The 27497-nt window shown below is 48.4% G+C and overlaps 1 protein-coding gene and 1 long non-coding RNA gene across 4 annotated transcripts; one reads left to right on the plus strand and one right to left on the minus strand.

Moving 5' to 3' along the window:
• Nucleotides 1–553: 553 nt before the first annotated feature.
• Nucleotides 554–26777, minus strand: LOC116796134. 3 transcript variants are annotated; one of them, XR_004360274.1, is made up of 5 exons: nucleotides 26669–26777; nucleotides 21665–22045; nucleotides 20726–20875; nucleotides 4181–4328; nucleotides 554–1681 (listed from the first exon to the last, which is right to left on the minus strand). It is a non-coding gene; the product is annotated as an uncharacterized LOC116796134 (long non-coding RNA). The 3 variants fall into 3 exon arrangements; XR_004360273.1 differs by having other exon boundaries at nucleotides 2827–4328; XR_004360272.1 differs by lacking the exons at nucleotides 554–1681; nucleotides 4181–4328 and having other exon boundaries at nucleotides 19549–20875.
• On the plus strand, nucleotides 6365–8686 carry WFIKKN2 (WAP, follistatin/kazal, immunoglobulin, kunitz and netrin domain containing 2). The gene has a single exon (XM_032706488.1). It carries the CDS (start codon nucleotides 6422–6424, stop codon nucleotides 7862–7864), a length of 1443 nt encoding a protein of 480 aa, XP_032562379.1. The 5' UTR covers nucleotides 6365–6421; the 3' UTR covers nucleotides 7865–8686.
• Nucleotides 26778–27497: the final 720 nt, after the last annotated feature.

Here is a 27497-nt window from a genome sequence, read left to right on the forward strand (position 1 = left end):
CAGCATCCAACCTTCACCGCTCCGGTGGGTGCTGGGGGCACCCCTTACAGTGCAGCACAGACAAGTGCCCACTCCAGCCCAGAGCCCTCATGTAGGGTCTGGATGCCACAGGCAGCAAACTGCCACCGGCAGCGATGAGTCAGAGCCTGCCTGGAGAGGGGGAGGCTCGTGTTTGTGTTGGCAAAACCAGCTGCGAGTGGCGGCGGGCCCAGGGAGCACGAGAGGCTGAGGCTGGAAGGGCCCCTGTGCCGAGGCAGAGATCAATGGGAAAGGGAGGTTTAACATCGCAGGGTGACGGTTCCTGCCAAGAGCCTTCCACAATAAAACCAGCAAATCAATCCACCATCCGCTGAGTAACTCCAGATGAGGATTGCTCGTAAATATGATCAACAGTTTGCTGCTCCTTTAACAGTGGCTTCAGAAAAAAAAAGCCCAACCAAATACAATTATAGTTTTCTGTATGCCAGAGAATCCCATTTCCCTCCTCAATTAAAAGGGGTCACACCAAACACTGGGTCAATTCTTGGCACAGCAGAGGAGGGCAGGGACAACCCATAGAAGCTTAGCAAGAGTAAGAAAAAAGGCAAAGAAATTACAATTTACAAAAAACCTCAACAACAGTTAGGATCCTGGGCATCCTAGGAGGGCTTTTTGGGACTGGTGTGTAGTGGTGGATGGACATCTGTGGAGCACAGGCTGGTCAGAGATTGCATGTCCTCACTGCTGGGAGCAGACCCAGGATGTTGTCTTTGTGCCATCAGGGCTCAGGTTTGTCCACCTGAGGTCCAGAGAAGCTCATCCCAGCTCCTCATCCAGCAGACTCAGTTCAACATCTTGATCAGAGAGAGGGATTTTTGGGTAGTAGTGGGGTTCCTTCTAAGGCTGGATCTCATTTGGGAAGATCTTTATCACATCAGTATCTGACATGGATGAGAGAAGATAAGCCATAAATTTGGTTTTCGTAATAGATTTGCTCATAGAAATGGAGAATGAGGGTTCCTTTATTGCTTATATTAAAGAAAAAATGCACAGTGCTTTATAAACAAGGAGGAACAGAGAAACTGTACCCAGGGACCTTGACAGAGACCCTGATTCACAGCTGGCATTAGCTGGTGTTGTTCTGGAGTCCCCAGTCAAATCCACTGAGGTCAGCGGAGTTCAACTAAGTTAAACCAGGCAAGAAAACAACCTAATGAAACTGAGGAGACAGTGAGTGCATTAGGCAGAGCTTGGCTGTCCATGCTGGGACAACCAGAGTCCTTGCTGTCCCTGAGCCAGCCCAGGGTAGCCTGTGGTGTCCCTCCTGGATGTGCTCCTCAGGTTGGGTAACAGCACGTCTAGGATGTCCTGGCAGGGACAAGGCAGCTGTCAAGGGTTGCTTGGAGTCCTCACTGCCTCCTCTGCCCTCAGGAGCTGCCTGCCTGCATTCACAGGGAGATTTATGGCAGTGTTTTCCTCTCTCCTGGCTGTGTTCAGGTGGCCAAGGGAGTGATCCAGGAACATGATACCTAGGAGCCTGAAAGCAGAAGCTGCAGTGGGACTTGCCTGTCCCTGGAGAATATCCCTCTGGATGGAGGAGGACATAGCTCTGTCTGTCTGATGCAAACCAGTGTCTGATTCTTCAGAGCCCCACTCTGCTCCCCCACAGCTGAAATGTGCCTCTGGGGAAGGGATCCTTGGTCTGGCAAGGGAAAAAAATAAAATAGTGTTATTTTTTTCCTCCTTGGAATGGTGGATCCACACAAATGGGTCTCTCATTCAACATGGCCAAAGCTAGCAAGGAGGTGGCTTTCTGGCACCAGGAGAGGAGATGGAGGCTGCAAGACCCACCTCTGGCCCAGCAGGTAAGGGGGTAAAACAGCCCCACAAGGCTCAAGATGGCAAGGGAAAATCACATCCATGGCAATGCCGTGGATCAAGGGAAAATTCCCTGCACCTACAGTGGCTTTTGAGGTCATGACAGCAGCTTCCCCAGCACCCAGGATACCTGCACTCCCCAAGACCCACATACAGCTCGTTTCAAAGCTTATCTGTAGTGAGTTTTACAATATAAAGTGTCTTTGTTTAGCCAACAGAACCACTAATACATGTGATTTTGTTGTTAATAGAGCTGTAAGAATTTTAAGTACCTCTTGGGAATGTGTCATTTTTGGTTGGCTTTTTTAGGCATCACAGGGTGCTGCGTTTGTCTTTGTAAACAAGTACTGAATAAAACATTTAGCACACAGCCGCACTTTGTACAAGTGTCATGCAGGTTTCTAAAGTTTCAGGGAGAATAAATCAACTGCAAACTGCTGCCTGGCAGTTGACTTCGCTCCTTATAAATAGCTAATTTGGACAACTTCGCCCTGCACGTCCCATGAAATTCAAATACTGTGCATATCGTTAATGCAGGCACACAAATCAGAACTGCAAAAGCCCCTTTTATAAGCCCGGGGTTGTCACAGAAATGCCACAGCCAAGGGCAGGTCAGCTCCAGGTTGCCCTCCCTTTCTTCCAGAGGCGATCCTGGGAAACATCAGCGGGCCACTGCGCTCTGCTGCCTGGCCCCAAGGGAGGAGCAGGAGCCCCATGGTGGCCCAGTTCACTGCTGGTTGTACTGGTTGCAGCATCATCACTCGGCAGAATTAGGTCCAAACTCAGCCATGAAAACCAGCCCTGCTTTAATACACCCAAGGGAGAAAAGTAAGGGCTGACTGTGCCTTGCTCTGTCACCTTTGCAGCGCCCAGCGCTGGGCACGGGATGGATTCACACCCTTCCCTCCTCCCCAGGCACAGCGCTGCTGCTCCAGCCCTGCAGAACCCCCACGTGGGATGCAAACTTACCTGATCCTCCCAGGAGGCTCTTAGCAACACACAGGGCCCACCCAGGCTGGCCCAGAACTCAGCCCAGAGGCTCTAATCCTGGAAGGTGCTGAGCAACTCGGACTTCTGCCACTCATCTCTGGATTTTGGCACATGTTCAGCACGAGCAGGATCAGCCCCTTGCTGTAATAATCAGGGAATGAGGAACTCAGCTTGACTGAGTTTCCCTCCCACCCCCCAATGCAAAAATGCTGTACATTCCTTTATGCAGGTTTCCATAGTGTTGAACTTCTACTATTTTTTTGTTGTTGCTGTTAAAGGGGTCAGCAATGCACTGTACAATGGGATCTGGCTGTCAGGAAATGTAGAGGAATTCAGGGACACTTTTAACATCTTCCTGGTGGGGCTGGAGGGCAGCATTAAACCTGGCATCCTGGAAATCTCCCCACCACAGAAGAAAAAAGCCCAGAGGAGCCCCGGGAGAAGTTATGAAGACATTCTGCTTTGTCAATCCTACGTTTAAATAAGTTATTTCTTCCCCTACTTCCTCTGTTAAAATATGATATTTTGGCTTTAATTGCTTCAATCCTATTACTTATTCCTTTTAGCAAGTGATTGTGCAGCCCCTTGCCGTGGGGAAATCCCCTGACCGCGGGTCCGTGTTATTTAGACAAGTCCCCTTTCAGAAGTAAATGCCATTCTTAGCATAGGGAAGTACTTTAGGTCTAAAGGGGTTAAGAAGGCCTCCCTGCATTCAGAAACATGCAGGGGTCCCACCATGCCAGTTCCAGCCTTTTGAACTCTTTCCAGCTTTTTTTTCTTGCAACAAATCTGTCTGACTGCCACCAGGACATAGGAAGCGTGTGCCTGTCAAAGAAATCAAGTTTACTTTTTCTGACTTGTTAACAGAGGCAGGGTATAAATAGAGCTAACTCTGCTCAGACTAGTAGCGTTTCTCTTAAAATAAGGGGATAACTTCCTAGGACCTTTAATCCAATGAGGTCCAGACCAAACTGCACTATCGACAGAGGCAGCAGAGGAGCTCGCTGAAGCTTTTACTGAGGTCAGGTGCATCTGGGTTCCTCAAAAATTTAAGGCTTGCCAAAAAAAAGCAACCCCAAGCAAGCAAGAACTACTTCCAGCTCGGACACTGCCACTGCCCTGGAGAAGTTCTGAGATGTTGTTGGTGCTGTTCACTCGGTGGATGTGGATCTTGCTGGGGAAGAGCAGTGTCCTCTTGCTTCTGGAGGTCTCTCTGAAAGGGAGAGCTCTGCCCCCAGTCCGGTATTCCCACGCTGGGATATGCCCCAATGACATGAACCCCAACCTGTGGGTCGACGCGCAGAGCACTTGCAAGAGAGAGTGCGACGCTGACCTGGTGAGTGCTGCACATCTTTGTGTCTCTGCGTCACGGGCGGTGAGGGGGCTTGTCTGGGGGCTTGTTTCTGCCTGTCCCATGAGAAGGGCACTGGCACCGTGCAGGACTCGGTGCAGACAGTGCATGTATTTAACTGACCTGTGACCTATATAAAATAGAAAAGGTTTGATGAGTTGTTGTTAAGCAGGGAGGTGTGTGGCAGTTGTCACTTACGCTGATGTGGGCACAGGGCTCGCTCTGTTTGATCCTTTTCCTTGCTTTCATGTCAAAAGAACCGTCTGAATTTGATACTCCAGCACTCAGCATGCACTGGGGCCAGTCTGTAGTATTTTAGCAGTGTCACCGTGTTCTTTGTTGTTGGTGGCCATCATCAATGTTTTATATTCCTGGGAGAAATCCTGTATGAAATTGTTTGATTTAACATGCAAATCATCAGCCTTTGCTGCACTTGAAGCACAAAGGGTGCTTGGGGTGCAGAACAGGGCATGGCTAAAATGACCAGGCAGATGTTCTGTGGGATGCTCCCAGCTCAAAATGTGTTTAGCTTACAACCCCAAAATTCATTTTTCAACCTGTCAGCACTGCCAGCTCAAGCTGGCATCTGAAAATACCTGCTTGTCCTGCCTCTTACATCATGTCCCACGACAAAGCTCCTGCAGCCCAAACCTGGCTGACAGGAACACGTACTGTGATGAAAAAAAGTGTTTGGGTTTGTGCTCTGTAGCCAGGTTGTTTCTGCAATGCTAAAAAGGGTAAAAAACCAGAGAAAAATGCTGGTCATAAGTAAACAAAGACATTTGCTCAGATGGATCCCATGTGTTAGGAATGAAGGTGCTCTTTTTACTTCTGCCATTCTCAAATAAGCCTCCTCTGTTCCAACTACCAGGTGCAGCAATGAATGCTAAAACACTCGCAAAACCCCAGCAGCAGATGACAATGTTTTAATAATTTACTGGTCAAAAACTGAAAGCCAGAAGCCAGTGGCTACAAATATGCACTTTGTGGCAGCACAGAGTCCTGGCACCTTAGATGGAGTGAGTGGTCTGCAGGCAGCCAAGGACTCTGCCAAGCCACCACACTCCTTAACCCCAGCTGAAAACCTCACCCATCCTGGTTTCTAGCTTTGCTTCTGAAACCCAGTAATGTGCAGCTGGAAATGGGGAAAGAGTTCTGGTATTAGGTCATCTTTTTCCCAATAAGGAAAGGATACTGGACTCAGGGGAAGCTCTTTAGTTTGGTAGCCTAAAAATCATGTTGTCTCCTCACTTACAGAGACAGCTGATGGATTTCAGGGGGCTTGTAGAGGTTTAACACACAGTGGAAGTGTGACCTGTTGGGCACATGGTAACAGTGTTCATGGTACCTTAAAGTAATCCATAAGAGCCCAGCAGCCGTGATCACACGTATCAAATACCTTTTCTGCACAGAAGATGAAAATTCTGCTAAAATTAACCACAATTTAGAGCTGACTGTAGCCGAGGCGGGGTGTAATAAATCACTAGAAGAGCGATGCTGCATTTGAAAATAGGACTAAAATAGGACAGAGAAGCCATAATGATCTGTTTGGGGTTTGTTTTTCTAAATACCATAGAAAAATTATTTTTGGAGCAAGAATTACCTTACTTTTGAGATATTCTATTATTTCCTCTACAATGTGAACAATTACAAATCCTTGGCAGTTTCACCTCCAAGAGCAGGCTGTTAGTCTCAGGGAATTCAAATAATACTTTACATACTTCTGTGGAAAATAAGAAGGATTACTGCCTACAGCCATATGATAAGACTTTCCATACGCTCTTGTTTCTCAGGCCTTGTCCTCAGGCATTTGGGAGAGCACAGAAGGGGGGTGGTTGGTTTGGTAGTCAAGCAGTCCATGTGACTCTGGGGTAAAGACTTAGGATGAGGTTTGTGTTTAAGAAACAGAATTACATTTTCCTTCCAGAGAGTCTTCTCTTGAAGCACTTCAGAACCCCCAGTGTGTTTAGACACCTCTTGGGCGATGCCGAGGAGATGTTTCTACTCATTGCCCGTGGGAACACTGCGTTTTCAGACCACAGATATCTGTGGCAGACGAGGTCCCCTGAGTTTCTGGGCTGTCTGCTTGCTGGGTCTCTAAAAAGGCCTTTACTTTGTCCCCAGTAACGATTGGGTTGTTTTCCTCCCCCACAGGAGTGCGAGACCTTCGAGAAGTGCTGCCCCAATGTCTGTGGAACGAAGAGTTGTGTGGCCGCTCGGTACATGGACGTCAAGGGGAAAAAGGGGCCGGTGGGAATGCCCAAGGAGGCAACCTGTGACCGTTTCATGTGCATCCAGCAAGGCTCAGAGTGCGACATCTGGGATGGGCAGCCCGTCTGCAAGTGCAAGGACAGGTGTGAGAAGGAGCCGAGCTTCACCTGCGCCTCCGACGGGCTCACCTACTACAACAAGTGCTACATGGATGCAGAAGCTTGCATCAAAGGCATTACACTGAACGTGGTCACCTGCAGGTACCATCTCACCTGGCCAAACACCAGCCCTATCCCACCAGAAACAACAGCTCGCCCTACTACTGCCTACTCTGAGACAACGGTCGTCGACATCCTGCCGCCCGCGCTCGTGAACAACCCCGTCCATCAGTCTGTCTACGTGGGAGAGACCGTCAGCTTCCTCTGTGACGTTACAGGGAGACCCAAGCCAGAGATCACGTGGGAGAAGCAGGTCGATGGGAAAGACAAAGTCATCATGAGGCCAAATCACGTCAGAGGGAACGTCGTGGTCACCAACATCGCCCAGCTGGTCATTTACAACACGCAGCTGCAGGACGCAGGAATCTACACCTGCACCGCCCAGAACAGCGGTGGCCTCCTCAGGGCTGACTTCCCTTTGTCAGTCATCAAAGGAGAACCTGCATCCAAAGAGGCTTCCCAAAACAAAACACATTTCCCAACCGATGAGTGCCTGAAGCAACCGGACAGCGAAGACTGCGGGGAAGAGCAGACCAGGTGGTACTATGATGCAAAGAAAAACAACTGCTTTACTTTCATCTATGGGAACTGTAACAGCAACCTCAACCACTTTGAGACCTACGAGAGCTGCATGTTAACGTGCATGAACGGCCCCATCAACATCTGCAACCTGCCAGCCCTCCAAGGCCACTGCAAGGCCTACGAGCCCAGGTGGGCCTACAACAGCTTGACAAAGCAGTGCCAGTCCTTCATCTACGGCGGGTGTGGAGGCAACGAGAACAACTTCGAGAGCCGGGAGGCCTGCGAGGAGATGTGCCCCTTCCCGAAGAACACGCACTGCAAAGCCTGCAAACCCCGCCAGAAGCTGGTGACGAGCTTCTGCAAAAGCGACTTCGTCATCCTGGGCCGCATCACGGAGCTCACCGAAGACCAAGACTCGGGACACGCCCTGGTGACGGTGGAGGAGATTCTCAAGGATGAAAAAATGGGATTAAAATTCCTGGGGAAGGAACCCCTAGAAATCACGCTCTTGAACATGGACTGGAGCTGCCCGTGCCCCAACATGACCACGGTGGATGGCCAGCTCATCATCATGGGGGATGTCCACAACGGCATGGCTGTGCTGCAGCCAGACAGCTTTGTGGGGACCTCCAGCATCCGGCGCGTGCGCAAGCTCCGCGAAGTCATCCACAAGAAAACCTGCGAGCTTTTGAAAGAGTTCCTGGGATTGCATTAACCCCCCCTCACACGTGTCGGCCGCCCCGCTCCGTGTGGTACGTAGGGCTAACAAGAGCTAGGCTATAGTGCACAAACTAAAGAGCTGTTTGAAGGTACACCGTAGGAATTATGCAGAGCCCCTATTTTAATCCACTAATGATGCTTAGCAACAACGTAGTTTGGTCTTTGGCAAGCACGTAAACCAGCAGCAAAAGGCTATTAATCTTGCATTGAAATCAATTCGTCCATATAGGAGTGCCATTTAAATAGGTGACTCACTGCAGTAATTATGCAATTTTTATGTAGCTTCCATCATAAATGACGGAATTCATAGTGTTTGTTTGGCTAGTTGGTACACAGCTAAATAATATATAATGTCAATTTAATCTGTCTCGTTTTCAGTCTGGAAATGCGATGGTATGTCGTTGTAAGTAAGTCACATGCTTGGCTCCTTATAGCAGCACTAATATTTCAAGAGAAAAGCCTGTAAATTATTGTCTGTATTTACAATTGTGAACATTTAACCAACCTATGCATTATGTTTGCTTCTTTTAATTGAAATTGTCCCTTTTCTTTTTAAAAACCTCATTTTTAAATGGCAACTACTACCTATCTTGCAATCCTTTCTGGAGGAAAAACTCCCTTGATCCTATGCCCAGGACAACAGGTCCCTGTAGAAGCTCAAGGCACAGTCTCACCCTGAAATGACTTTTCTGTCACCAGAACAAGGTCAGCAAACACCCTCATTCCCTATTTTAATTTCAATCAATTTATTGTCTATCACAAAAAGTCCCAGGCAGAAGGACAGCAGAGTGCTGTCTTGCTTTTGAAAATGCTTTCCACCTGAGCATACGCAGCAGTTTATTGCTTATTTTCAGTAGAAATCCTGCTTTTATAGATGGGAGAGCAAAGCAAGAGGAGTCAGAACAAGATTCAGCCTAGGAAAGTGCAATACACAGCCTGCAAACTGCATTAGGCAGACACAAAGCTGCTGAATCCGAACTGCACAGACACAGGCAGACAGAGCGGACACTCTTTAAAGGCTTTTATCAGTGTTAGCCTTTTAGAGCCTTTTTAGAGGATTTCAAAACCTCAGAAAACACTTTCTACCAGACCACTGTATATATATGTGTTGGATAAATTCCCTGGGAGAGCCAGCATGGGCTGGGGCGGGGGGAGCGCGTGCAGACACATAGGATCGATCATTTTAACCTCTGTGTGCCCAAAAAAATGTAACATTTGCCTGTGCAAAAATCCTTAAATAAAGAAAAGGCTGATCCTGGAAACATCCTGCCTCGCTAAGGACTGTGATTGCAGGGAACAGGGGTGAGTGTGGCGAGCCTTGTCCTCGCTCCTCATTTCACAGGCTCAGCCAAGTGACTATGGTGGAGCTCAGAGCTTGCTGCCCTGCACAAAGAGCCAGTTCAGGGCTGGAGCAGTGTCAAGACACGTCTGGGGGAGAGGAAGGAAGGAAAGAAGGTGTAGCCAACGCTGCCCCGTGGTGCCATCTAATGGGATCGCTGAGGGGTGGCCGAGGCTGGTGCCTGGCAATGGGCACATGGCGGCTTTTGCAGGAGTGTGTTGGGGCTGGGTATGGTAAGGGCTGGGGAGGGAGATACAACAGGCAGATCCTGGGCTTCAGCATGATGTGCAAGGCTCTAGACCCCCCAAAGCCTGCGCATGCTGGGTGTTTGGTCGTTGCAGGGAAGAAAACTAACAATGAGGGAAACGGCGTTGAACGTGAGTCCAGCTCTGGTTCCCCTGAAGGCTTTCCATGCCCTGCACCTGCAGCTGAGCCACAGACAGGGACCACAGCAGGGTGGAGAACTAGGATCCTCTCCCAGTGGTCTGGGCTTGGGTTATGTCCGAAATGTTTCCACAACAGGAGTGCATCTAAATCTCCAGTCCTTTGTGAGTCCCTCCCAGTCCCAGCTGAGTGGGAGGGAGTCTGGATCACGTTTGCTGACCAAGAAAATACCTGCTGGGTTTTCTGTTGTACCTTTCCTAAGTGCATGTGGAAAAAAACCCCCTTCAATTAAAGGTCCTTAATGTTTGTGTATGTTCTTGTGAAGACCATTTTCTGCAGGTGGGAGATGCTGGCTCTGCTGCCCTCCAGAGCAGCTGGCACCTCCTCCGGGTCATCCTGGGCTGTGGCAAGTGCTGCTGCTCCCCTGGCTCACCTGTCATTTTCCAAGCAAGCTGTAGAAAGTGGCACATTCCTGCCACACTAACACAGAGGCTTCAGAGGATGACGGTTTAATAGATACAGGGTTTATACGGCTTTTTTTTTTTTTTCCCCAAAAGCTAAAGGACTTTGCAACTGTGGGAGTGTTAAAATGGCTCGGGAGACATGTAGCTGTTTGTTCCAGAAGAGCTGGGATGCAAACGTAGCTGAGAGCTGAAAGCAGAGCGTTCATTGCTGCTCCAGCCAGCGCAGTGCAGCGCTGAAGCCTGGGCTCTAAAGTGCCCTTTTGGCTTTCTCTCCTGGTGAATCCTCTGGGAAGACAGCAGGCACTTAAAATAGCCAGTGTGCAAGTGGTCTGAGGTGCTGAGACCCAGAGCCAAAAAAGGCACAATGTGTCTGCCAGCCCCCTTTGGGTATGCAGGCCTAATGTGTGAGGGCTTACCTGCACAGGGGACACTCTGGGGGGACATTCTGGGTCAGCTTTCCAACGTGGTGCAGTGAGATGGTCACTGGACAGCCCAGCCCAGCTCCCAGACACAGCACAGCCACCCTTCTGTAGCTCCTGCCCAAACCTACGGACTTGCCCAGCCACACCAGGAGAGCTGAGCCATCCTCTGAGCCCCTCGGGGTGCACAGGGCTGTGCTCCACCACAGCTCCCTGGGGCAGAAGGAGCAGTGCCACGAGCATCCTTTGTTTGCTTGCCAGGGAAAAAAACCATCCCATGCCATGCTGGGAGCACTGCATCTCCCCATGGCACAGCACTGACCCTAACCCCACCTTCTCCACCCTCTGACCTTGAAGAATTCAGCTCTCCACTCACAGCTAGTATTTTAGTTCAGCCTTTTATTAAACCCTTAAGAAGCCTAAAATTCAAGTCTGACCTGTCTGGCAGCCCGGGGATGCCGGTGCACAGGACTGGCACTGGAGGATGTTGCTCCAGCCTTCACAGGGACAATGGGCACGTGCATGCGGCTCCTGGTCAGAAAATCCCTTTTGTGTTGCTCACAAGCTGAGGTTCCATCCTGCTCTCTGGGGTCCCTCTCTCAGGCTGTCAGAAAGCTGGAAGGAAGCGCCAGTATTTAAAATTTGCATAAAATGTATGACAGGAGAGAGAGAGAAAGGGAAAAAACCTGCTTGATTCCTTTCCCTGCATGCCAGCAGGCTGGCAAGGAGCACCAGTGCCCTTGTGAGGCTCCAGGGAAGAGCTGGAGGAAGGATGCCACCTGCAAAGCCCCGTGGCCATGGCCAGTGGCTGATGTCAAACCTTTCCTCTGCGTGTGGACACCACAAAAGCAGCATTTCACAGAGACAACCAGCCTGGGAAGCAACAGAGGATCACAGAACTTAAGGTTGGAAAACACCTCTAAGATCATTGAGCCCAACAGACAACGTTTTGCATCAAGGCAGCAGACCCCCAGTAGCTGGGTCTGAGACCTGCAGGAGCTCCCAGGGGCGCTGGGACGGATCCGATGGACACTTGGCACAACGTGCCCACCTCCCAGCCTGGAGCGAAGGTGAAAAAAGTGCGACACGTGAATCTGCAAATCCCGCGGCTCGGCGGGCACCGCCCAGCACAGGGATCCGAGCAGGAGCGCCGGGTGGTTGTGCAAACAGCAGGGGCAGCCCCGCTCTGTTACCAGGGGACAAAGAGCAGCAGCGAGGTGCCGGCGTGTGGCTGCAGCACGGGGCCCGCAGGAGCACGTCCAGGTTGCGCACAGGGATGTCAGAGAGCTGACGGGGCAGGGCACCGGGGCACGGGAGCTGCACGCACGGGGAGCCGGCTGGGTGATTACTCACAGGCACATCCTGCATCAGCGCCGAGCCCGGAGCCGCCGAGGTCAAAGGAAAGAGGAAATTGAGCGTGTTCTCATTGCAGGGGCTCGAGATGAGGTCAGGCAGAAGTTTTAATGGGCAACCGGCTCCAGAATGAGGAGCAATCAGAAGTGATGACGCCAGTGCAATGTGATTCAGGCGGCAAAGGTATTTAAGAGCTTAGTTCCCAGTTGTTTTAAAGGGAATTAGGGACCCCTGCAAGAATTACCCCCTGGCCATGGGTCTCAGTTCCTGAGAGAAGTGGTTGTGATGAAGGTCATGCATGGCTTCAGCCAACACTTAATGATTTCCTGCAAAAAAGGAGGAGTAATCCAGCTGGCACCAAATGAGCACCTTGCACCACAAGACCCACTTCCTCCACCTGAAGCACCTTGTGCCCTGGTTTGCTGTAATTCGTTCGTGTGCACGTGCTGGGAAATTCTCCCTGTAGATAATTACCAGGAAAATATCATGGCCAGGCTTGTACCTCCCCCAAGGCTGGACGGAGCCAGGTTTCCAAAGGCATGGCTGTGAAAATGTCACCTGGGCAAGAACTTCCAGCTTAGAGCCTGTTTTCATACCAAATATTGAGTGTTTTGCCCTCTGCCTGTGCTGGTTACTGATTGACTACAAGTGACCTCCACCCGCTGTATTGATTTACAGCAGCTGTCAAAGGGCAAAAAATGAGCCCCATGCCCAGGATCTGAGAACCTCTCTGAATGGAGGTTGCACAACTGAATGAATGTTCTGCCAGCTCTTTAAATCTTGGGAGGAAAAAAAAAAAGTCAGCTTGAGCTCCTGATCTCCAATGCAAACACAGTGGGATATGAAGATAAGGCTGCAGCACTAGAGGACATTATCTATTAGCCAAAAAAGCAGCACAGTTTGTTTAATTCACAGCTATTTATGGCTGGGCAAACGATATGACATTTGGGCCTGAGAGTTTAGAAAGCAAATGGAAGGTCTTCCAAAGGCTGGTAGGTGGGTCAGGTTCCAGTCAGGAAACTCTCCAACTCTGGTGTTTTCCTTTCTGCCCATCCCTTTATCCACCTTTCTTCCCAGCCAACTTTTCCCAGTGCCAGCCCAGACAGCAGGTGTTGGGGGTCTTCTCCAAACCTCAGGACCTGCACGTGCCAAGGACCAGCTCTTGTCCCACCTGGCAATTCCTACCCCCTCTCGTGTGTCCCAGCGATGGTTAAACATGCAGGAGGGAAGGAGAAGGTTGGAGAAAAAAGATTCATCTAGAGGAGGGAGGGGGAGCATTTTTTCACCTTAAACTGGTATTACAGTACAGTAGTTGGACGAGATTAACTCTCACAAAAAGGAACTACCATAAAGGGGTTTGTGCCTTCTCTTCCTTCTCCACTCTGCTCCTCACACCCTTGAACCAAGAGGGGGGTTGTAACACGTGTAAAGGACATGGCTTCCTCTACTGCTTGGAATAAACAGAAAAACAGTCATAAATCTCCTGGATCAGAAGGTCTTCACCCAAGGGTAAAAGTACTTAAAACATTGCTTAACCATTAACTGCAGCAGATAACCTTTGCTTCAGTCCGAGGCAGGACCAGAGCACGGAAGGTGGCAAACACGGGGCTAATTTTAGAGGAGGGTTCCCAGGGTCTGGGTATGAAAACTCAGAGAGTCTGGTAGAAACTGTAAGAGAGGATAAAACTCACAGCTAAATAGGATGTAAGGAGGAGAGAGTCTGTGGACTTCAACAGAGGGAAGTGATGCTCTGTAACACTTTCTTTGAAGCAATCACAAGGACAGAGATGGCCCAGCTGATGGAGTTGATTTGGATCAAGGCCTTAGAGCTCTAACTTCCTCACCCAAGGCCTTTAAAGTAATTTAGCTGTCCTGCAGGGAGAGGTGCAGGAGTCTCCTGAGCCAACAACTGGTTTAAACATTGGAAAGAAGGGTGAGACCAAAAGGTCAGTGTTCAGAATGAAGGGAAGTCATCGGCAGCGTCCCAGGGGACCTGTGCAAGGTGGAGATGGTCTGGAAGAGGGATGGGAGAGGTGGGTTATGAAGATTAATGCTGAGATCAAGTTATTTAGGGCTGCAAAAACACAAGCTGACTGTGAGGAGTTGCAGGAGGGCATAGTAATACCAAAGCAAGGATAATAAAAAAGCAGATGAAATGTGATATTTAATCATATACATGGGGGGAAAGTGAGTCCTGGCTGTAAACAAGCCATTCCCATTCCAGGCCTAGATGATCCACATATAGATCTGAGCAGGGTGGCTGGTCCAGCCTGCCCCTGTTGTGCAGGCATCCACAGATGCCTGAGCAGATCATCCACATTTCACCTCTCAGAACAGCACCAGCAACAGTCGACTTGCAACACTCCCATTAACATGCACAAAAACTTTTGGACACCTTAAAATCCCAGCAGCACTGACACATGCTCAGGCTGGACTGGTTACTGCCTTGTTAAGACAATGCTACTTGCTATTGGTGATCCTAAGATCACCAGATAAATCTCACCCGTGTCCCAGCTCCATAAAGTCAGATCTTTCTAAACCATGGTCCTCACCTCTGGCTGCCCCCACAAGCACACTGGGCTGCAGGAGGGACAACAGGCACGGACACAAACCCAGCTCTGGAGCCCTGAGTCTCTTCAGAGGGTCCCCACAATTACTGCATCAACGATGCCTTGGCCAAATCCCCCCATCCCTGAACAGAAAGCAAGGTGCAACCAGGGTATTATAGAGAGAGCTGTGGGGCAGAGCAGGTCTCACCACCTCAGCAGGACTCGCCACGTCATACAACTGTAGAATCATCAAATGGTTTGGGTTGGAAGGGACCTTTAAAGACCATCACTTAAAGACCACGGGCAGGGACACCTTCCACTACACCAGGTTGCTCCAAGCCCTGTCCAACCTGGCCCTTGAATGTTTCCAGGGATGGAGCATCCACCACCTCCCTGGGCAGCCTGTGCCGGTGCCTCACCACCCTGACGGTACAAACAGGCAGGGGCAGGTTCTCCACCCCGCAGTGCCCAACACAGAATTTAACCACAGGAGCCACAGCCAGCTCTGGCACCCAGCAGTGTCACACACAGCCACTGCACCCACCGCGGCCCCAGCATGACCCAAGGTCTTCCTCACACGGTCACAGCTTCCTATTTTGGCAATATTTGGAGTACGAAAGGAAAAAAAAAAAAAAGAGACCCTGTCCCTCAGCAGTGACATGACGTCAGACGGCTGGAAACGGGGACAGGAGGCTCCAGCCGCTCCCAGCGCCCGACACGAGATGGCGTTTGGCATCGCGACATCGCCGGTGGCACCGGCGGGGGGACCCGCACGCAGGCACCGCATCCGCGTCTTAATGAGCAGCATCCTCCCGCTGCGGCTGGATTGGCCTCGCCCCGGTTAATTTAACCGTTTCGCAGACACTTGGCTGCGTAATTTATATTATTTATTAGTAAAATTATTATTTTTTTCTAAGTAGGAAGCACCTACAACACCCCGCCAAGCTGTCTCGCTGATTTCGCCCTTGTCTTGTTAGTAAAACAGGAGGAGAGATTTTAGGTTTATCGAGGGGGAAAAAAATATCTAGTGGGGAGTGTGATAAGGCAATCAAATCCATTTCCAGAGCTGCAGGGAAAAGCCACAATGTATAATTTATTTGAGGCTTTCTCTCTCCCTGTTTGCAGATTGCACAGTTGCTAAAGATATTGGTCCAGTTATTCAAAATTATTCATTAACTACTTCAGTGGATAATATTTGACCTGCAGATCATCCAAAAAGTGAATATTGCAGTAATATTGCAATCAAATTCTCTGTTTCTGCTGTAATTTATCATCACTAACAGATGTGTAAGACTCAGGTAAATAACTCGGGATGAAACTCAAATTGTATATTTTATTATAATATTTGCAATCCCCCATTTTTACTGTACCAGCTCCAAAGGTCACCTCATCAGCAGAACTTACACCAAAGTCTCCTCATCTGTTGGGTCTCTGATGGTGCTTTTCCCCTGAAACAAACACCAGGAGCAGGGTGGGTGGGCATTTTGTCCTCAGCTGCCCAGCCCATGTCTGTGGTTGGGATTATTTACCCACCTTTCTGCAGTTGTCACTTGCTGTTCTTTGGGTTACAGAAATATCCAAGTGTGGCAACCCAAAGCATTTAGGGATCATGAGTCACGTCTCCTGACAAAATTAGCTTCAAAATCTTGTTATTTCTTTTAAATAAACAAATTCACAGGTGTTTTGGTTGTTCTTTTGGTTTGCCTTCAGATGGCAGAGCCTTGCAGCAATCACAGGTCTACACTTTCCTTTGCCACCACCACCAGCATTAAACAAATACTCTTTCTTTCACAATTCTTTGTGAATGGAAGTTTAAGGTCTCAGCCACAGGACTTCCAAAGCAGGAGCTTTCAGCGATCTCTGTGCCAGGACAAGGCTCCCGGGAGGGTCTAGAGGAGCAGTGTTGCCACCTAGGGACTCCCGAGAGCTCTGAAAGAGTTTTCTCCAAGCTGGGATGCTCTGACGCGTTTCCCTGGGGTTGTGGCTGTTTGCCTGCTCCCTGTAGGTGTCCTGGGAGGGACGAGGGTTTTGGAGATGGTCTTTTTATCTTGGCTTTTGTTTCCCCGCGAAATTAGTAGCCCTTGTTGCTCAGCACTGTGTGCCAGCCAGAAATCCTGCCAGCAGATGCCTCATAAAGGCTGTCACAGCCCCTCCATCACAGGCTCCAGGAATACATTCATCCCAAAATGCACCTCTACACCTGTTACTTATAGATCCAATTTTTCATGTTTAGCTACAGAAGTTTTTCAGCAGACAAAAATTGAAGGAGGATTTGCTGCTCCTGCCCTGGCAGGAAGATTTACACATGAGCAAATGATTTGTAACAAACCCCTTGTAAGATAGATGGAGCTGCTCCTCTTGTTCACAAATTATCCACAGACCATGGGCTTGAAGAGGAAGAAATTTCTTCCTTGCTTTGTAAAGTACACACAGATGCATTTCTGTATTATTATTTATGACAACTTTCACAGTAAAAAACACTCCTGAGAGCATCTTTGCAGAATTATTGCAGCTCATGGGTTGTTTAGTTGGCAGTCTGGACAGAGGACAGGTTTGGCTGGGTTTCTTTTTTTTTCCTTTCTCCTGTTTTTTAGTGATTGCCTTGACCAGCAAGATTTTTGTCACGGGTTTGAGCCTGCGGGCATTACAAGGTCATAAAATTGAAGTTCCTGGCCTCCACTTCTCTCACCAGCCTGCTCAAGGGAGCGTATCACCAAACCAGCCCCTGGGTTTTGCTGGGTGAGCACAGCTCTTTAAATCAGACTCCGGGGCAAAGATTGAGTTCTGCGAGTGCTCCCCAGCGTGATGGGAAAAGTGCTGCTGCTAGAACTGTTTCTGGAGAGATGGGGCATTTCTGGAGCCTCAGGTGCCACCACAGGGGGAAGCTGTGAAAGATGGACAGGTAACCAGAAACAGGGACCAGGGACACCAGGGATCAGAAAAGCTTTTCCAGGCAGAGCCTTGGGGTTTGCTCCCATTACATATTTCCCATATAAAGGGCTGGATGAAACCTTCTTTTCCCTATTTCCAGAGCCAGAATCAAAATGCACCACCACGTCCTTGGCAGTGCTGTGAGGAGGGGCAGATCCTCAATCCAGCTGTGCTACACTGACACACACACACAAAAAATATAGTTTTACCTAGAAGATCCAACACTGCCAGGTGTTAACAAGGTCACTATTCAATCTCTGTCTTCACGGCTCCTGTGTTCCAGATGTGTCTATGTTATGTGTTGATTGGTGCAAATCATGTACATATGTAAAACCCAGTGGCCTGTGAGCTGAGCAAACACACGATTGCTCCACGAATCCATTACTGGTAGGAGCAGATGGGTTCCTTGCTTAAATAAATGCATTTCAAACTCCTCTAGGTCTGCTTTCAAAACCACCAGTTTGTTTATATAACATGGTGCAGCCAGGCTCCTACACCCTGTGCTCACCAAACACCCCCCCCCTGCCCTGGAGTTCAGGTGCTTTCATTTCTGCATAAAAAAAATCAGAACGTGAATACAGTTTTGCAAACATAACTGAAAAAAAAAAAGTCTCTTTTGATTTGTAAATAGGAGCAAAGCATTGTTTACATTCAGGCACTGTTAACTGGAAGCATCCACAATACATCACTCTGAGGCAGAGCAAAATAGACACAAAATAAAAATATCTCCAGTGACCTGGTCCTGTAAATGCTGAGTAACTTTATGCTCTGGGAGCAGAAGTGCCTTGAAACAAAACGATTTTATTCATTCCTCCTGGAGCTGGCTGGAGTCAGCAAGGGAGAGGAATAAAAAGCTGTTTTCCCTTATTCTGCTGCTGCGTTCTCAGCTGACCAAAAAAAAAGTGAATGGGCTGGGGAAAAGCAGGTTTTGTTTGCTTTGTGGGCGCTCGGGTGGGTGTTGCTCGTTCACCTGGGGGAGCCCTTTTCCAACGCGGGACAGTTCTCACACAACCTGCAGCTCCCCAGACACCCCGGAGACCTTCTGCTGGAGAAGAGGAAGAGGAGGAGGAGGAGGAGGAGGAGGAGATGCTCACGTGGCTCATCAGCTGCCTGTGCCAAACCGAGCTGGTGTTCCAGCCCCGCTCCCCAGCAGTCGCACACGGTCGCTCTCAATGGCCACCTTTGTTGGCAGCCCTGGGCAGGAGCTGCTGACGTGGCACCCGCCGTGTCACCTTGTCCTGTCCCCTGTGCCGGGCCTTCCGCCACACGCAGGGGCTCAGGATACCCCCTCCTTAATTTTTATGCTCGCTTTTATGCCTTAAAAAGAAAACGAAACGAAGAAAAGAGCCCGGCAGAGGAGGGAGGAGGTGGAGGCATTTTCCCCTCGATTGGTCCTTCCTGTTTCTTCATTTCCTCATCTCCCCCTTTCCAGCCTCTTCCTCCACCTGTTGAAACGCGGCTACCACAATTAGGGAAAAGCTGCAGTTTTAGTGTGTGAAGCTGCCACAATTTTAAATAATTGCTTTTAAAACAACAACCCGGAGGAAGACACCGTGTGTCCCCCTCTCCTCTGCCACCAGAGAACCCAGTGGCACTGACTGCCCTGCGCTGGCACTCCTGGGCAGACACACTCCCACCCTGGCAAAAGTCAATGTTTACACTTGTCACATATATTTTTAGTGCATCCTAGACCCAGCCGTGCCTCAGCACAGCCTCGTGGGCCAATTGCCACGGGGAAAGGCACCTCCCGGCAAATGTTCCCTCATTTCTGGAAGGACAGAGGAAAGAACAACCCCCCAAGTGAATCCTGGCAGGAGCTGGCTGCAGGTCCCCATTTCACCAGTCCTTCAGGTTCTTCCAGTTCACGGGGACAAGGTGCACAGCAAAGGCATTTGCTCTGCAAGTGGCCTCCCAGCACCTGACCTCTGTAAGTGCAAACAACATTTAGAGCAGGAAAATGCCCGCACAGAGCTCTCACCCTGGGCTGACTGCACTGCAGAGGGATCATCAGGGTAATTCCAGTGGGTTTTGGTGGGCTTTTGGGGTCTGTTTCTAATTACAAATTACAAATTTGTAATTACAATTACAAATAATAGCGACCAATTTCCAGTTTTCCTTAATTTTGTCTCAATTGGCTTGTCCCAGTACTGCTGGGATGCTGTTGAGTGTTGCACATCAATTAACATCTTCACTGTGGGCACTGCACAGCCCAGGCCATGCCCAGCAGAAAGGATTTGTGCCCCTGCCTACATTAAGTGCCAGTCACTGCTGCTTAGTCCCACTCGACATCAGATCCCTTTAAAACATCCCATAAAGCAGCTGTCCCCAGTTCAAGCACATTCTGACCAAGCTCAGGACATTGAAGGGATGGAAAGCAAATAAAACTTTCTCTTTTCCTGTGCTGTGGAAGGGATGGTGCATTTCACAGGAGGATAAGGCCAGCCTTCGTGGTGCCAAAGTCCATGGCTCACCTCATCCCTGGCTGGTGGCTCCTCTACCTCTCCTCTGCTCCACAGAACGATTTATCAAGTGGTTTTGAAAGAAAAACCAACAAAAATAAGTAAAGAAAGAAACAACTGGCTAGAGGTTCTACTGCCTGGGCTCCCCTTTGTCTTCTAGCCTGCCTGCATAAATGTCGTTATGGGAAAGGCTGGAGATCAGATACAGCCCTCAAGTTCAGGACCTCTAACGGGCAGTGGAAGATAAGGCTCTGGATAAAGATAACTGCAGCAGTTATATGATTAATCCCAACATCTTCCCCTCTGCCTGTAAGAGCTGTGTGATCCTAAACATCCTTAAGGGAAACAACCCCATTCTGGCTTGCAAATAACACAGACATCTTTTTATATACGACAAAATACCAAAATATCCAAGCTGACAGTGCCCCACAGGAGTGCTCAAACTGAGCACTCTTGCACAGCTCTTTCCAAAAAGCAACTGGGAACCGGACGGGGCGAGAGCTCGGCCACAGCTCCAGCCAGAATGAGCCTTTTGTTCGAGCAAATGCAAATGTCAGGAGAGGGAATGGGCCAGTTGCCACCCTGCAGCAATGCCCCCAGCAGCAGGGTTGGGCTGGATGGCCCCAGATCTCTCTGGAAAAGAGGCAAAGTCAAAATCCCAGCTCTAACCACTCTGGGTTTTGGAGAGAGGCATCTCAAAGTCAGCCTTGCAGGCGATCCTCGTCTCCTCTTACACAGCACTCGCTGTCTAATTCTGTCAGGGAGATATTTAAGTACATGGAGTCCATATGTTCAGGCATCAAAAAGCCAAACTCATTGGACATCTCAGACCAAAATGTATTTTAAAATGCATTATTAGCTGCGCCCTACCCCCAGCACATGCAGAGATGGAAGTTTCAGTGGTGGCTAAAGGCAGAAGTCTCTACTGCTTGGTTAAGGTTTCCCTCCCCACCTTCACCTTTGTTCTATGTGAGCAGGGTGATCCTCCTTCCCATCCATCCTCCTTTTCTGAGGTTTGATGGGCATGGTGGGAGAGCTGAGTGAGCAGGATTCTTCCAACAGCAGCAGCAGAGGCCAAGGAAATCAGCCTGGGAAGGGCTTTGGGATGCTGTAGAGAAGGAAAGGGATAGAGTTATGATATTACTACAGCATGACTGCTTACAAAATTTTAGTCCTGTGTTGCCATTGATAATTAACTATAGATCAGCAGAGAAACATTATTCTCTACCATATGTACGTGTATTTTTAGATAAATACGTTCCACAAATGCTTTGTAAAGGAAGTTTCTTTGCCTAAAGGATCTACTGCTTCCCAAGCCTCCAGTGGTACAGCATAAACCATGTTACTAACAACAATTGTTCCTGCACTTGTTTCTGGAACACAGATCACAAAGCACAGTTTATTTGGGAGTGTCTGTGTACTCTTCTATTTCTGTCCTTCTTATTCAGCCTTGTAGAGTAAAACAGGCAACTGTGAGTCCGGAGCAGGACACAGCCCTGCCCTGGAGAGATTACAGTCTCCATCAGATAATACACTGCAAATTATACATGGTGAGGCACAGACCTCAGGCAAGCAGGAGGGGGAGAACAGCTTGGTTTGGGAAGAAAACTAAGAAAAGCGAGTCTTCAAGGAAGACCTTGAAGAGAAATCAGGAGGAGGAAACCTAGGAATTTCAAGGACTAAGCAAGGTAAGAGAGGCTGTACAGGAGAACACTGGAAGAAGAACTGATTCATAGAGATGAGAGGCAAATGCAGAATTTAACCAGGTCTTCTGGTATCTGATTTTGGGCAGGTAAATGACTTCAAATACTGAATTCTTAAAACCACAGAGACACCAACAAAAAAATGAAAGACAACTTTACTGACCTCCAAAAGCTCATCACCCCCAAGTGCGTACCATCTAACGAGATGATCATCAGGTCAGCCTTGCTCCCTGGTCTGCAGTGTCACCAGCAGCTTCACTCACTTCCCACCAGTCCCTGCCACACGGCAGAGGCGGGGTGGGATGGATGGTTTACAGACTGAGCAGCTCCACCACACGATGCCTGTGCTTCCCCCCTCCAAACTGGGCCAGTGGAGCACCTCCCACAGCAGCTCCTCGAGGCTGTGCCTTTATTTGTGGGCTCAGCAGAGCAGGAACAAGCACAGAGGCATCAGAGAGAGGATGGTGCAAGATGTAAGTGAGGCAAGGGCAGGGAGAGGGGACACCGTTTATTGGGTCAGCTGGAGCACTTGGAAAAGCTACACATGCTTTCAGGCACATTGGGCTGCCTTGGGTCTGAAATAGAAGCAATAACCTTAGAGCTAAATACAGGTTGAGAATAATTGTTCTGAGTTAAACTTCATTATATTAATGAATTAGGCAATTTGAGAGAAAGGGTGATTGGTTCCTGTTGATCAAAGGGAGGATGCTTGCCAGAGGACAGCTGATAATGTCATTTATGGCACAAAGAGAGGGTGAGAGAGACAGGAATAATTATTGCCTAGGGATGTCTGGTGGTAGCAAAAATCATAATGTAACATGCAATCAATATCTGTGTGATTTGCTATCCTGGAGTCAGGAATTTTAGTACTCAGATTGCCTTTTGCAGCACTTTTGGAGACCTTCCTTGCAGGCCAGGAGTGTGAGGTCAGAGGTGCAGTGGATGATTTCTTACCGAGTGTTTCTGCCCCTTATCAGTTTGCACATGTTAATTTAAGGTGTTGCCTGCAGTTGTTGCCTCCAGCCTGTCAAATCTGTCATGCAAAGTGCACGTGCAGGAGGGCACTGGTAGGTCTTGGTCCTTCTGTGTCACTTAGAAATCAGATTCCATTAAGCAGCTGTGGTTAATTGCCAGCACTTCTGAGCTCATCACTAACCCTTCGATATTGTTTCCTGTGAAGTGACAGTTCCAGAGGAACTGTGGTTTCCTAAGGACCTAAATTTTCCCATAAATTTAAGTTTCTTAGTGGACTTGTGGAGAAAAGCTAGAAAATTCTAAAATCTGTTTAACTCTACACCCAGAAGATAAATTAATATGGTGGGAGGTGGATTTTTATTTCTGATTACCTCATCATTTCTAAAATATTCTTGGAAGACTGAATCACAATTTCTCGAGTGATTTGGTTTGGCAATACTGAAATGAGTCTTTAAGGACAGCTCTGTAACAGTCTAAAGGCACAAGTGGAGAACATCCATATTTGTTACTCAAAAATGAAATAGCAATTTTTCTCAACTAAAATATGAGCTATGTCTCAAAGCAGCTAATAAATATGAGATTCAATATGCAATATTCAAATAGCTGCAAAGTAGGTAATTGCCCCAGGTGTTAATATTTTCCACAGTAGTTGGGAATTTTGCACTCTTCCACTAAATTGCAAAGAGAGGTGCTGGATGTACCCAGCTAACCCCAAGAGACACAGACAGACCAAAACTCCTGTGCTTCAAAAATACATTGCAGTTATCTACAACATCTGGGACTCAGCAGGGAGTTAAAGGCTCAAGTATGGGATTAAAAACATCAAAACTACTCTTGGCCAGGCTGAAGCAATCTGTGGAAGATTCATAGTTCACAGCACGGCCGTGGCAGAGCCCAGCAGCCCTGTCTCTGTGCTGGCACATGGGATGCTCAATGTTAGGGTCTAACAAAAATCCAAGGGGAATTTGTTTTAGTTTGTAAAATCTGTCTGCAAGTCTAATTTTGACCAGCAGCAACTTCAGTGAGTGGGCTGGTGCAAAATTTTCACATGATTTGTACTGGAGGAATATATACTTCCATATCTATAGAAACACCCACAGACATTCTTTTAGAGAATCACAATAGTCAGTATGTGAGATCTCACTGCTCCAGAGGCCCTCTGCTCCGCTGGTGGATGAATCAGACTCCACGTACCGTGGACAATGAGGATCCAGTGCCTCACTTTTCTATGCATGCCTTATTTCAAAATGTAAAGGTCACCTAATCCACGTTAAGTGAACTGTACCATGGAGAAGATGCTCCAAGGCCACAGAGACTGAAGGCAATAAAAGGAACCTGATGAAGGCAATAAAAGGAACCTGTGGCACAAAGGAACCAGATGAAGTTCCTTACTGACAGCAAACAGCCAGTGATAGCCAGCTAATGTCTGACACTTGCTAATGGTGGGTTTCAATGGAGACAGAGGAGGAAACAACACAGAGAAGGGCAGTGCCTTGCCCACAGTCAGATCTGGGGTGCCTGAGTTGTCATCCCCGATACCATGTTCTTCTCTAACCTGCCACCTCTCGTTTCCATCAGCGTGACTCAAAACTCCTGGGCGGTTGCATTCCTGGCCAAGGCTGCCCAAGCAGCAAATTCACCCAGGTCTGTGGCACTGTGAGCACCTAAGGCAGCCCTTCCCCATGTCCTGACATTCAGGAGTTCTCTACACTATGTCTGTAAAGTGAAATCAAGCCAGGCTTAGCCCATGGGGCGGAGGGAGAGGGCACCTCTTGGGGGCTGGAGCCTGGTGTGCCGAGTCTCCCATGGCACAGCAGTTCCCAGCACTGTGCAACTCAGAGCTGAGGTCAGACAGAAGTGGAGTCTGGGTGAAAAAAAGAGCAGCATGAAAGCCTGGTGCAGCTGAGCAAGTAAAAAGAGGCGGTGAACAAAGGGAGCAACACATTAGTCGGTCCTTCTGAGGGTTCTGTGGGAGGCAGAAAAGACATGGGAAAGGGTTATGGGTGTATAAGAGAATGACTATATTCTGCCAAGGAAAAAAAGGTGGGTTTCCAGGGCTGGTTTTAACTTCACGAGCCATTTGATATAAAATTCTCAGAGAAGCTCACAGGGGCACTAAAAAATAATTAAGGCTCTACATTCCCAGAGTCCTCTTTTGTTTTATGCTGTGGGCAATCTTGAGGCCAAGGGGACAGGGGAAAGCGGTGCAATGAGCTCCGTGGCTGACAGACTGTTTAAATGTAACAGTGTCCCAGCGCTCAGAGGAGAGGAGCTCTGATTTCAGGCCTCTGAAGTGCTAAATTACAAATGAAAACTACAGCGAGTTCCACCAGAACTGCAGCCCTTGATACTACAGATTGTTCCTAACAAACGAAAGTTGACAGAATAAAGGATGGGGGTTGAGGGATGTCTGCACTGCACGCCAAGATTTTTCTAAAAATATTTTACACCTGCCATTTGTTCTGCACTCTGATCATATTTTGTCTATGAGGTAGAGAACTCGTAGTGCCAAAGGGAATGTGGTTTATGTTCCTGAGTCTTAATGCTTTTTCCCTTCTGTAAGGCAAAACTTCTTACTACTGTCACTAAAATAAAGCCAAGAGGACAAAAGTCACACATGCACTGCCACGGTCACAGTTTAACTGTTCCTCTCACTGATCTTTGGAAACAGTCCCTTCAGCAGGATTTTACAGCTCTGGCACTTCGATTTAGCAAACTTTTTATGCAACTCATGAGAGGAATGCAGCCAACTCTGTACACTCAATTTAAATCAACTTGCTGATGATATAAAAAAGAGTGCTGAACCACCGGTTTGCTTCATCTGCTCCAAAACTACCAACACAAACCCTGAGGTATTTATTCCTGAAACGTTAATAGAACAGTCTGGGGCATCAGATCAGTACATGAACTCTGCTTTGATCCCATGTCGGTCCAAAGAGCTGATTTAACAACTAGTTGTTTGGTTACTTGATAGTTCAGAATGCAACTGGGCTGTTTGCTACCACCAAGCTTTTGCACGCTGCGATGTGGTGGGAGCAGAGGGTGCAGACTGTGTAGCAAGAGATTGCAAGCAATGTAAGCAATGTTTAGTAGCTTTCTCATTTTGCATCATCAAGGAGGGATGATCCTTGTGTGGCTTATAGAATCATAGAATTGTTTGGGTTGAGAGGGACCTTGATAACTCATCTAGTCCAACTCCCCTGCAACGAGCAGAGACATCTTCAACTATATCAGGTGGCTCAGAGCCCTGTCCTGAGTTTGTATAAATTCCCACAGTTGAGCTGAAGTTGGGAACTGCAAAACTGGTACCCAGGCCAGCCCGTGCCCTCTGGACTCACCCCTGTGGCAGGGACCCTTGAGAACACGGTGCAGCACTGGAGCACTGTGAACTCCACCCCTGAGCCAGCTTCCCTTTGCACAAGTAACCAGATCAGTTTAATTTTGGTGGCTGCTACCAGACTTCTGATCAAGAGTGAGGTCTGTCCTCGACCCACACAGCCAGTCCAGCCCAGACTGTAGCTGTCCACTGAACCTCTGCCCTGCCACGCCGGTGCCTCTGAGCAGGTTCACAGATCTTAGACTGCAATTTTCAAATGTTACCGATCTGCCCTGAATTGAGTGAGCCCTGCAGACCAAAGCACTTTGAACTTGTGCTCGGGTGGGGACTTGGGGTGAAGTGACAGGATGCACTGGGCAGCACTGAGGGGGTCACATACTTATGGCTCTGCCCTTTCCTTCAGCGTAAATTAAAGAGAAATTTCCGAGGCTTAACTTACACCAGCAATTTTAAGGAAGTAAATTGCATGTTCACATGAGAAAACACAAAAGAACTTGCACAACTGAGCAAACACTTCCTTTTTTCCCCTCCACTCCTTTTTATGTCTTTTCTATCAAAGCAGCTGCCCTTACCCGACAGCTGAATGCTGGGGGTGTGCAAATGACCCCGGCGACTGACTCGGTGAGAACAGAAGGTTGCAACGTTAATGTTTGATCTTAGAAATTCAGCACCAAACTTTAACAAAAGATAAATAAATGGGTGAAGGAGACTGAACACAAAGCAGGCACCTCTCATTGCTACAAGGAGGGAATTAAAAACATTAAAATCTTCACATTTGTGTTGAGAAAACTGGAAGCTGTTCTACAGACTCGTCTCCTTGCAAAGCACCAGAACCAAACCCTGTTTGTCAAATCTTTATATTAAAAGGTGCTGCAAAAAAACCAACCTTGTTTCCAGAGATTTTTTTCCTTGCTGCAAAGCACAGCGGCCCTTCAGAAGCAGAGCTGGTTACTGTGGAACAAATCAGCCTGGGAAGAGGATAAGCTCAATGACCTTTAAGACAAATGATCTCAGTTTAAATCACAGGAACAGAAATATTACAGAACACACCGAAGAGTCTCCACTGTCAGAGCTGCTCAACCTCCTAGGCAGTTTAGGTATTGGTATTGTGCTGTCAATAGTAAAACTGTAAGTCTTGAAGTCTGGGCATACAAACAGAAATAATACACAGAGCTAACGTTCTCCGTTTTCCAGTAATCGATCCAGTATTTTTTTAATTCCTCTTAAAAGCAAAATTATCCACTTAAAATTAGGTACCAAATGATGCGCTTTTAAGGACCGTTCTGTCCGCGGATGTGCCGTTAGTGGAAAGATAAACCAGATGGCAAACTCAATAAAGAGGAGCCAGTTAAACAGAGACAGATGAACGCCTAAAAAACCCCCTTTGCTCCATTATTGCTTTCGAACTGGTTGTCATGGCACTAGAAATGGATACCACTGTCAGCCTCCCACCTCCGCCCGGCCAGCTCTTCTCAGGCTCTGTCCAAAGCAGAGAGCTCGCGCCGGTGTGAAAAACACCCTCTCCCAGCACCACTCTGCTCCCACCAAACAGGGGTGCACGCGTGGAAGTCACACCTCTCGTCACATCGAGGGCACCCAACAGGAAAAGACTGACCTTCAGTCTCAAATTCCAGTTTGAGAATGCTAAAGTTCAAACCATTTTAATCCTGTGCTCCGTCTGTGGCTTACAATCCACTGCCAAGAGCCAAGGACTA

Source organism: Chiroxiphia lanceolata, chromosome 19 (assembly GCF_009829145.1).
Source record: "Chiroxiphia lanceolata isolate bChiLan1 chromosome 19, bChiLan1.pri, whole genome shotgun sequence".
In the NCBI taxonomy this organism is placed as follows: Eukaryota; Metazoa; Chordata; class Aves; order Passeriformes; family Pipridae; genus Chiroxiphia; species Chiroxiphia lanceolata.

Coding starts and splice junctions, on each gene's coding strand:
- WFIKKN2 (XM_032706488.1), top strand. CDS start 6,422: ATGGACGTCAAGGGGAAAAAGGGGCCGGTGGGAATGCCCAAGGAGGCA.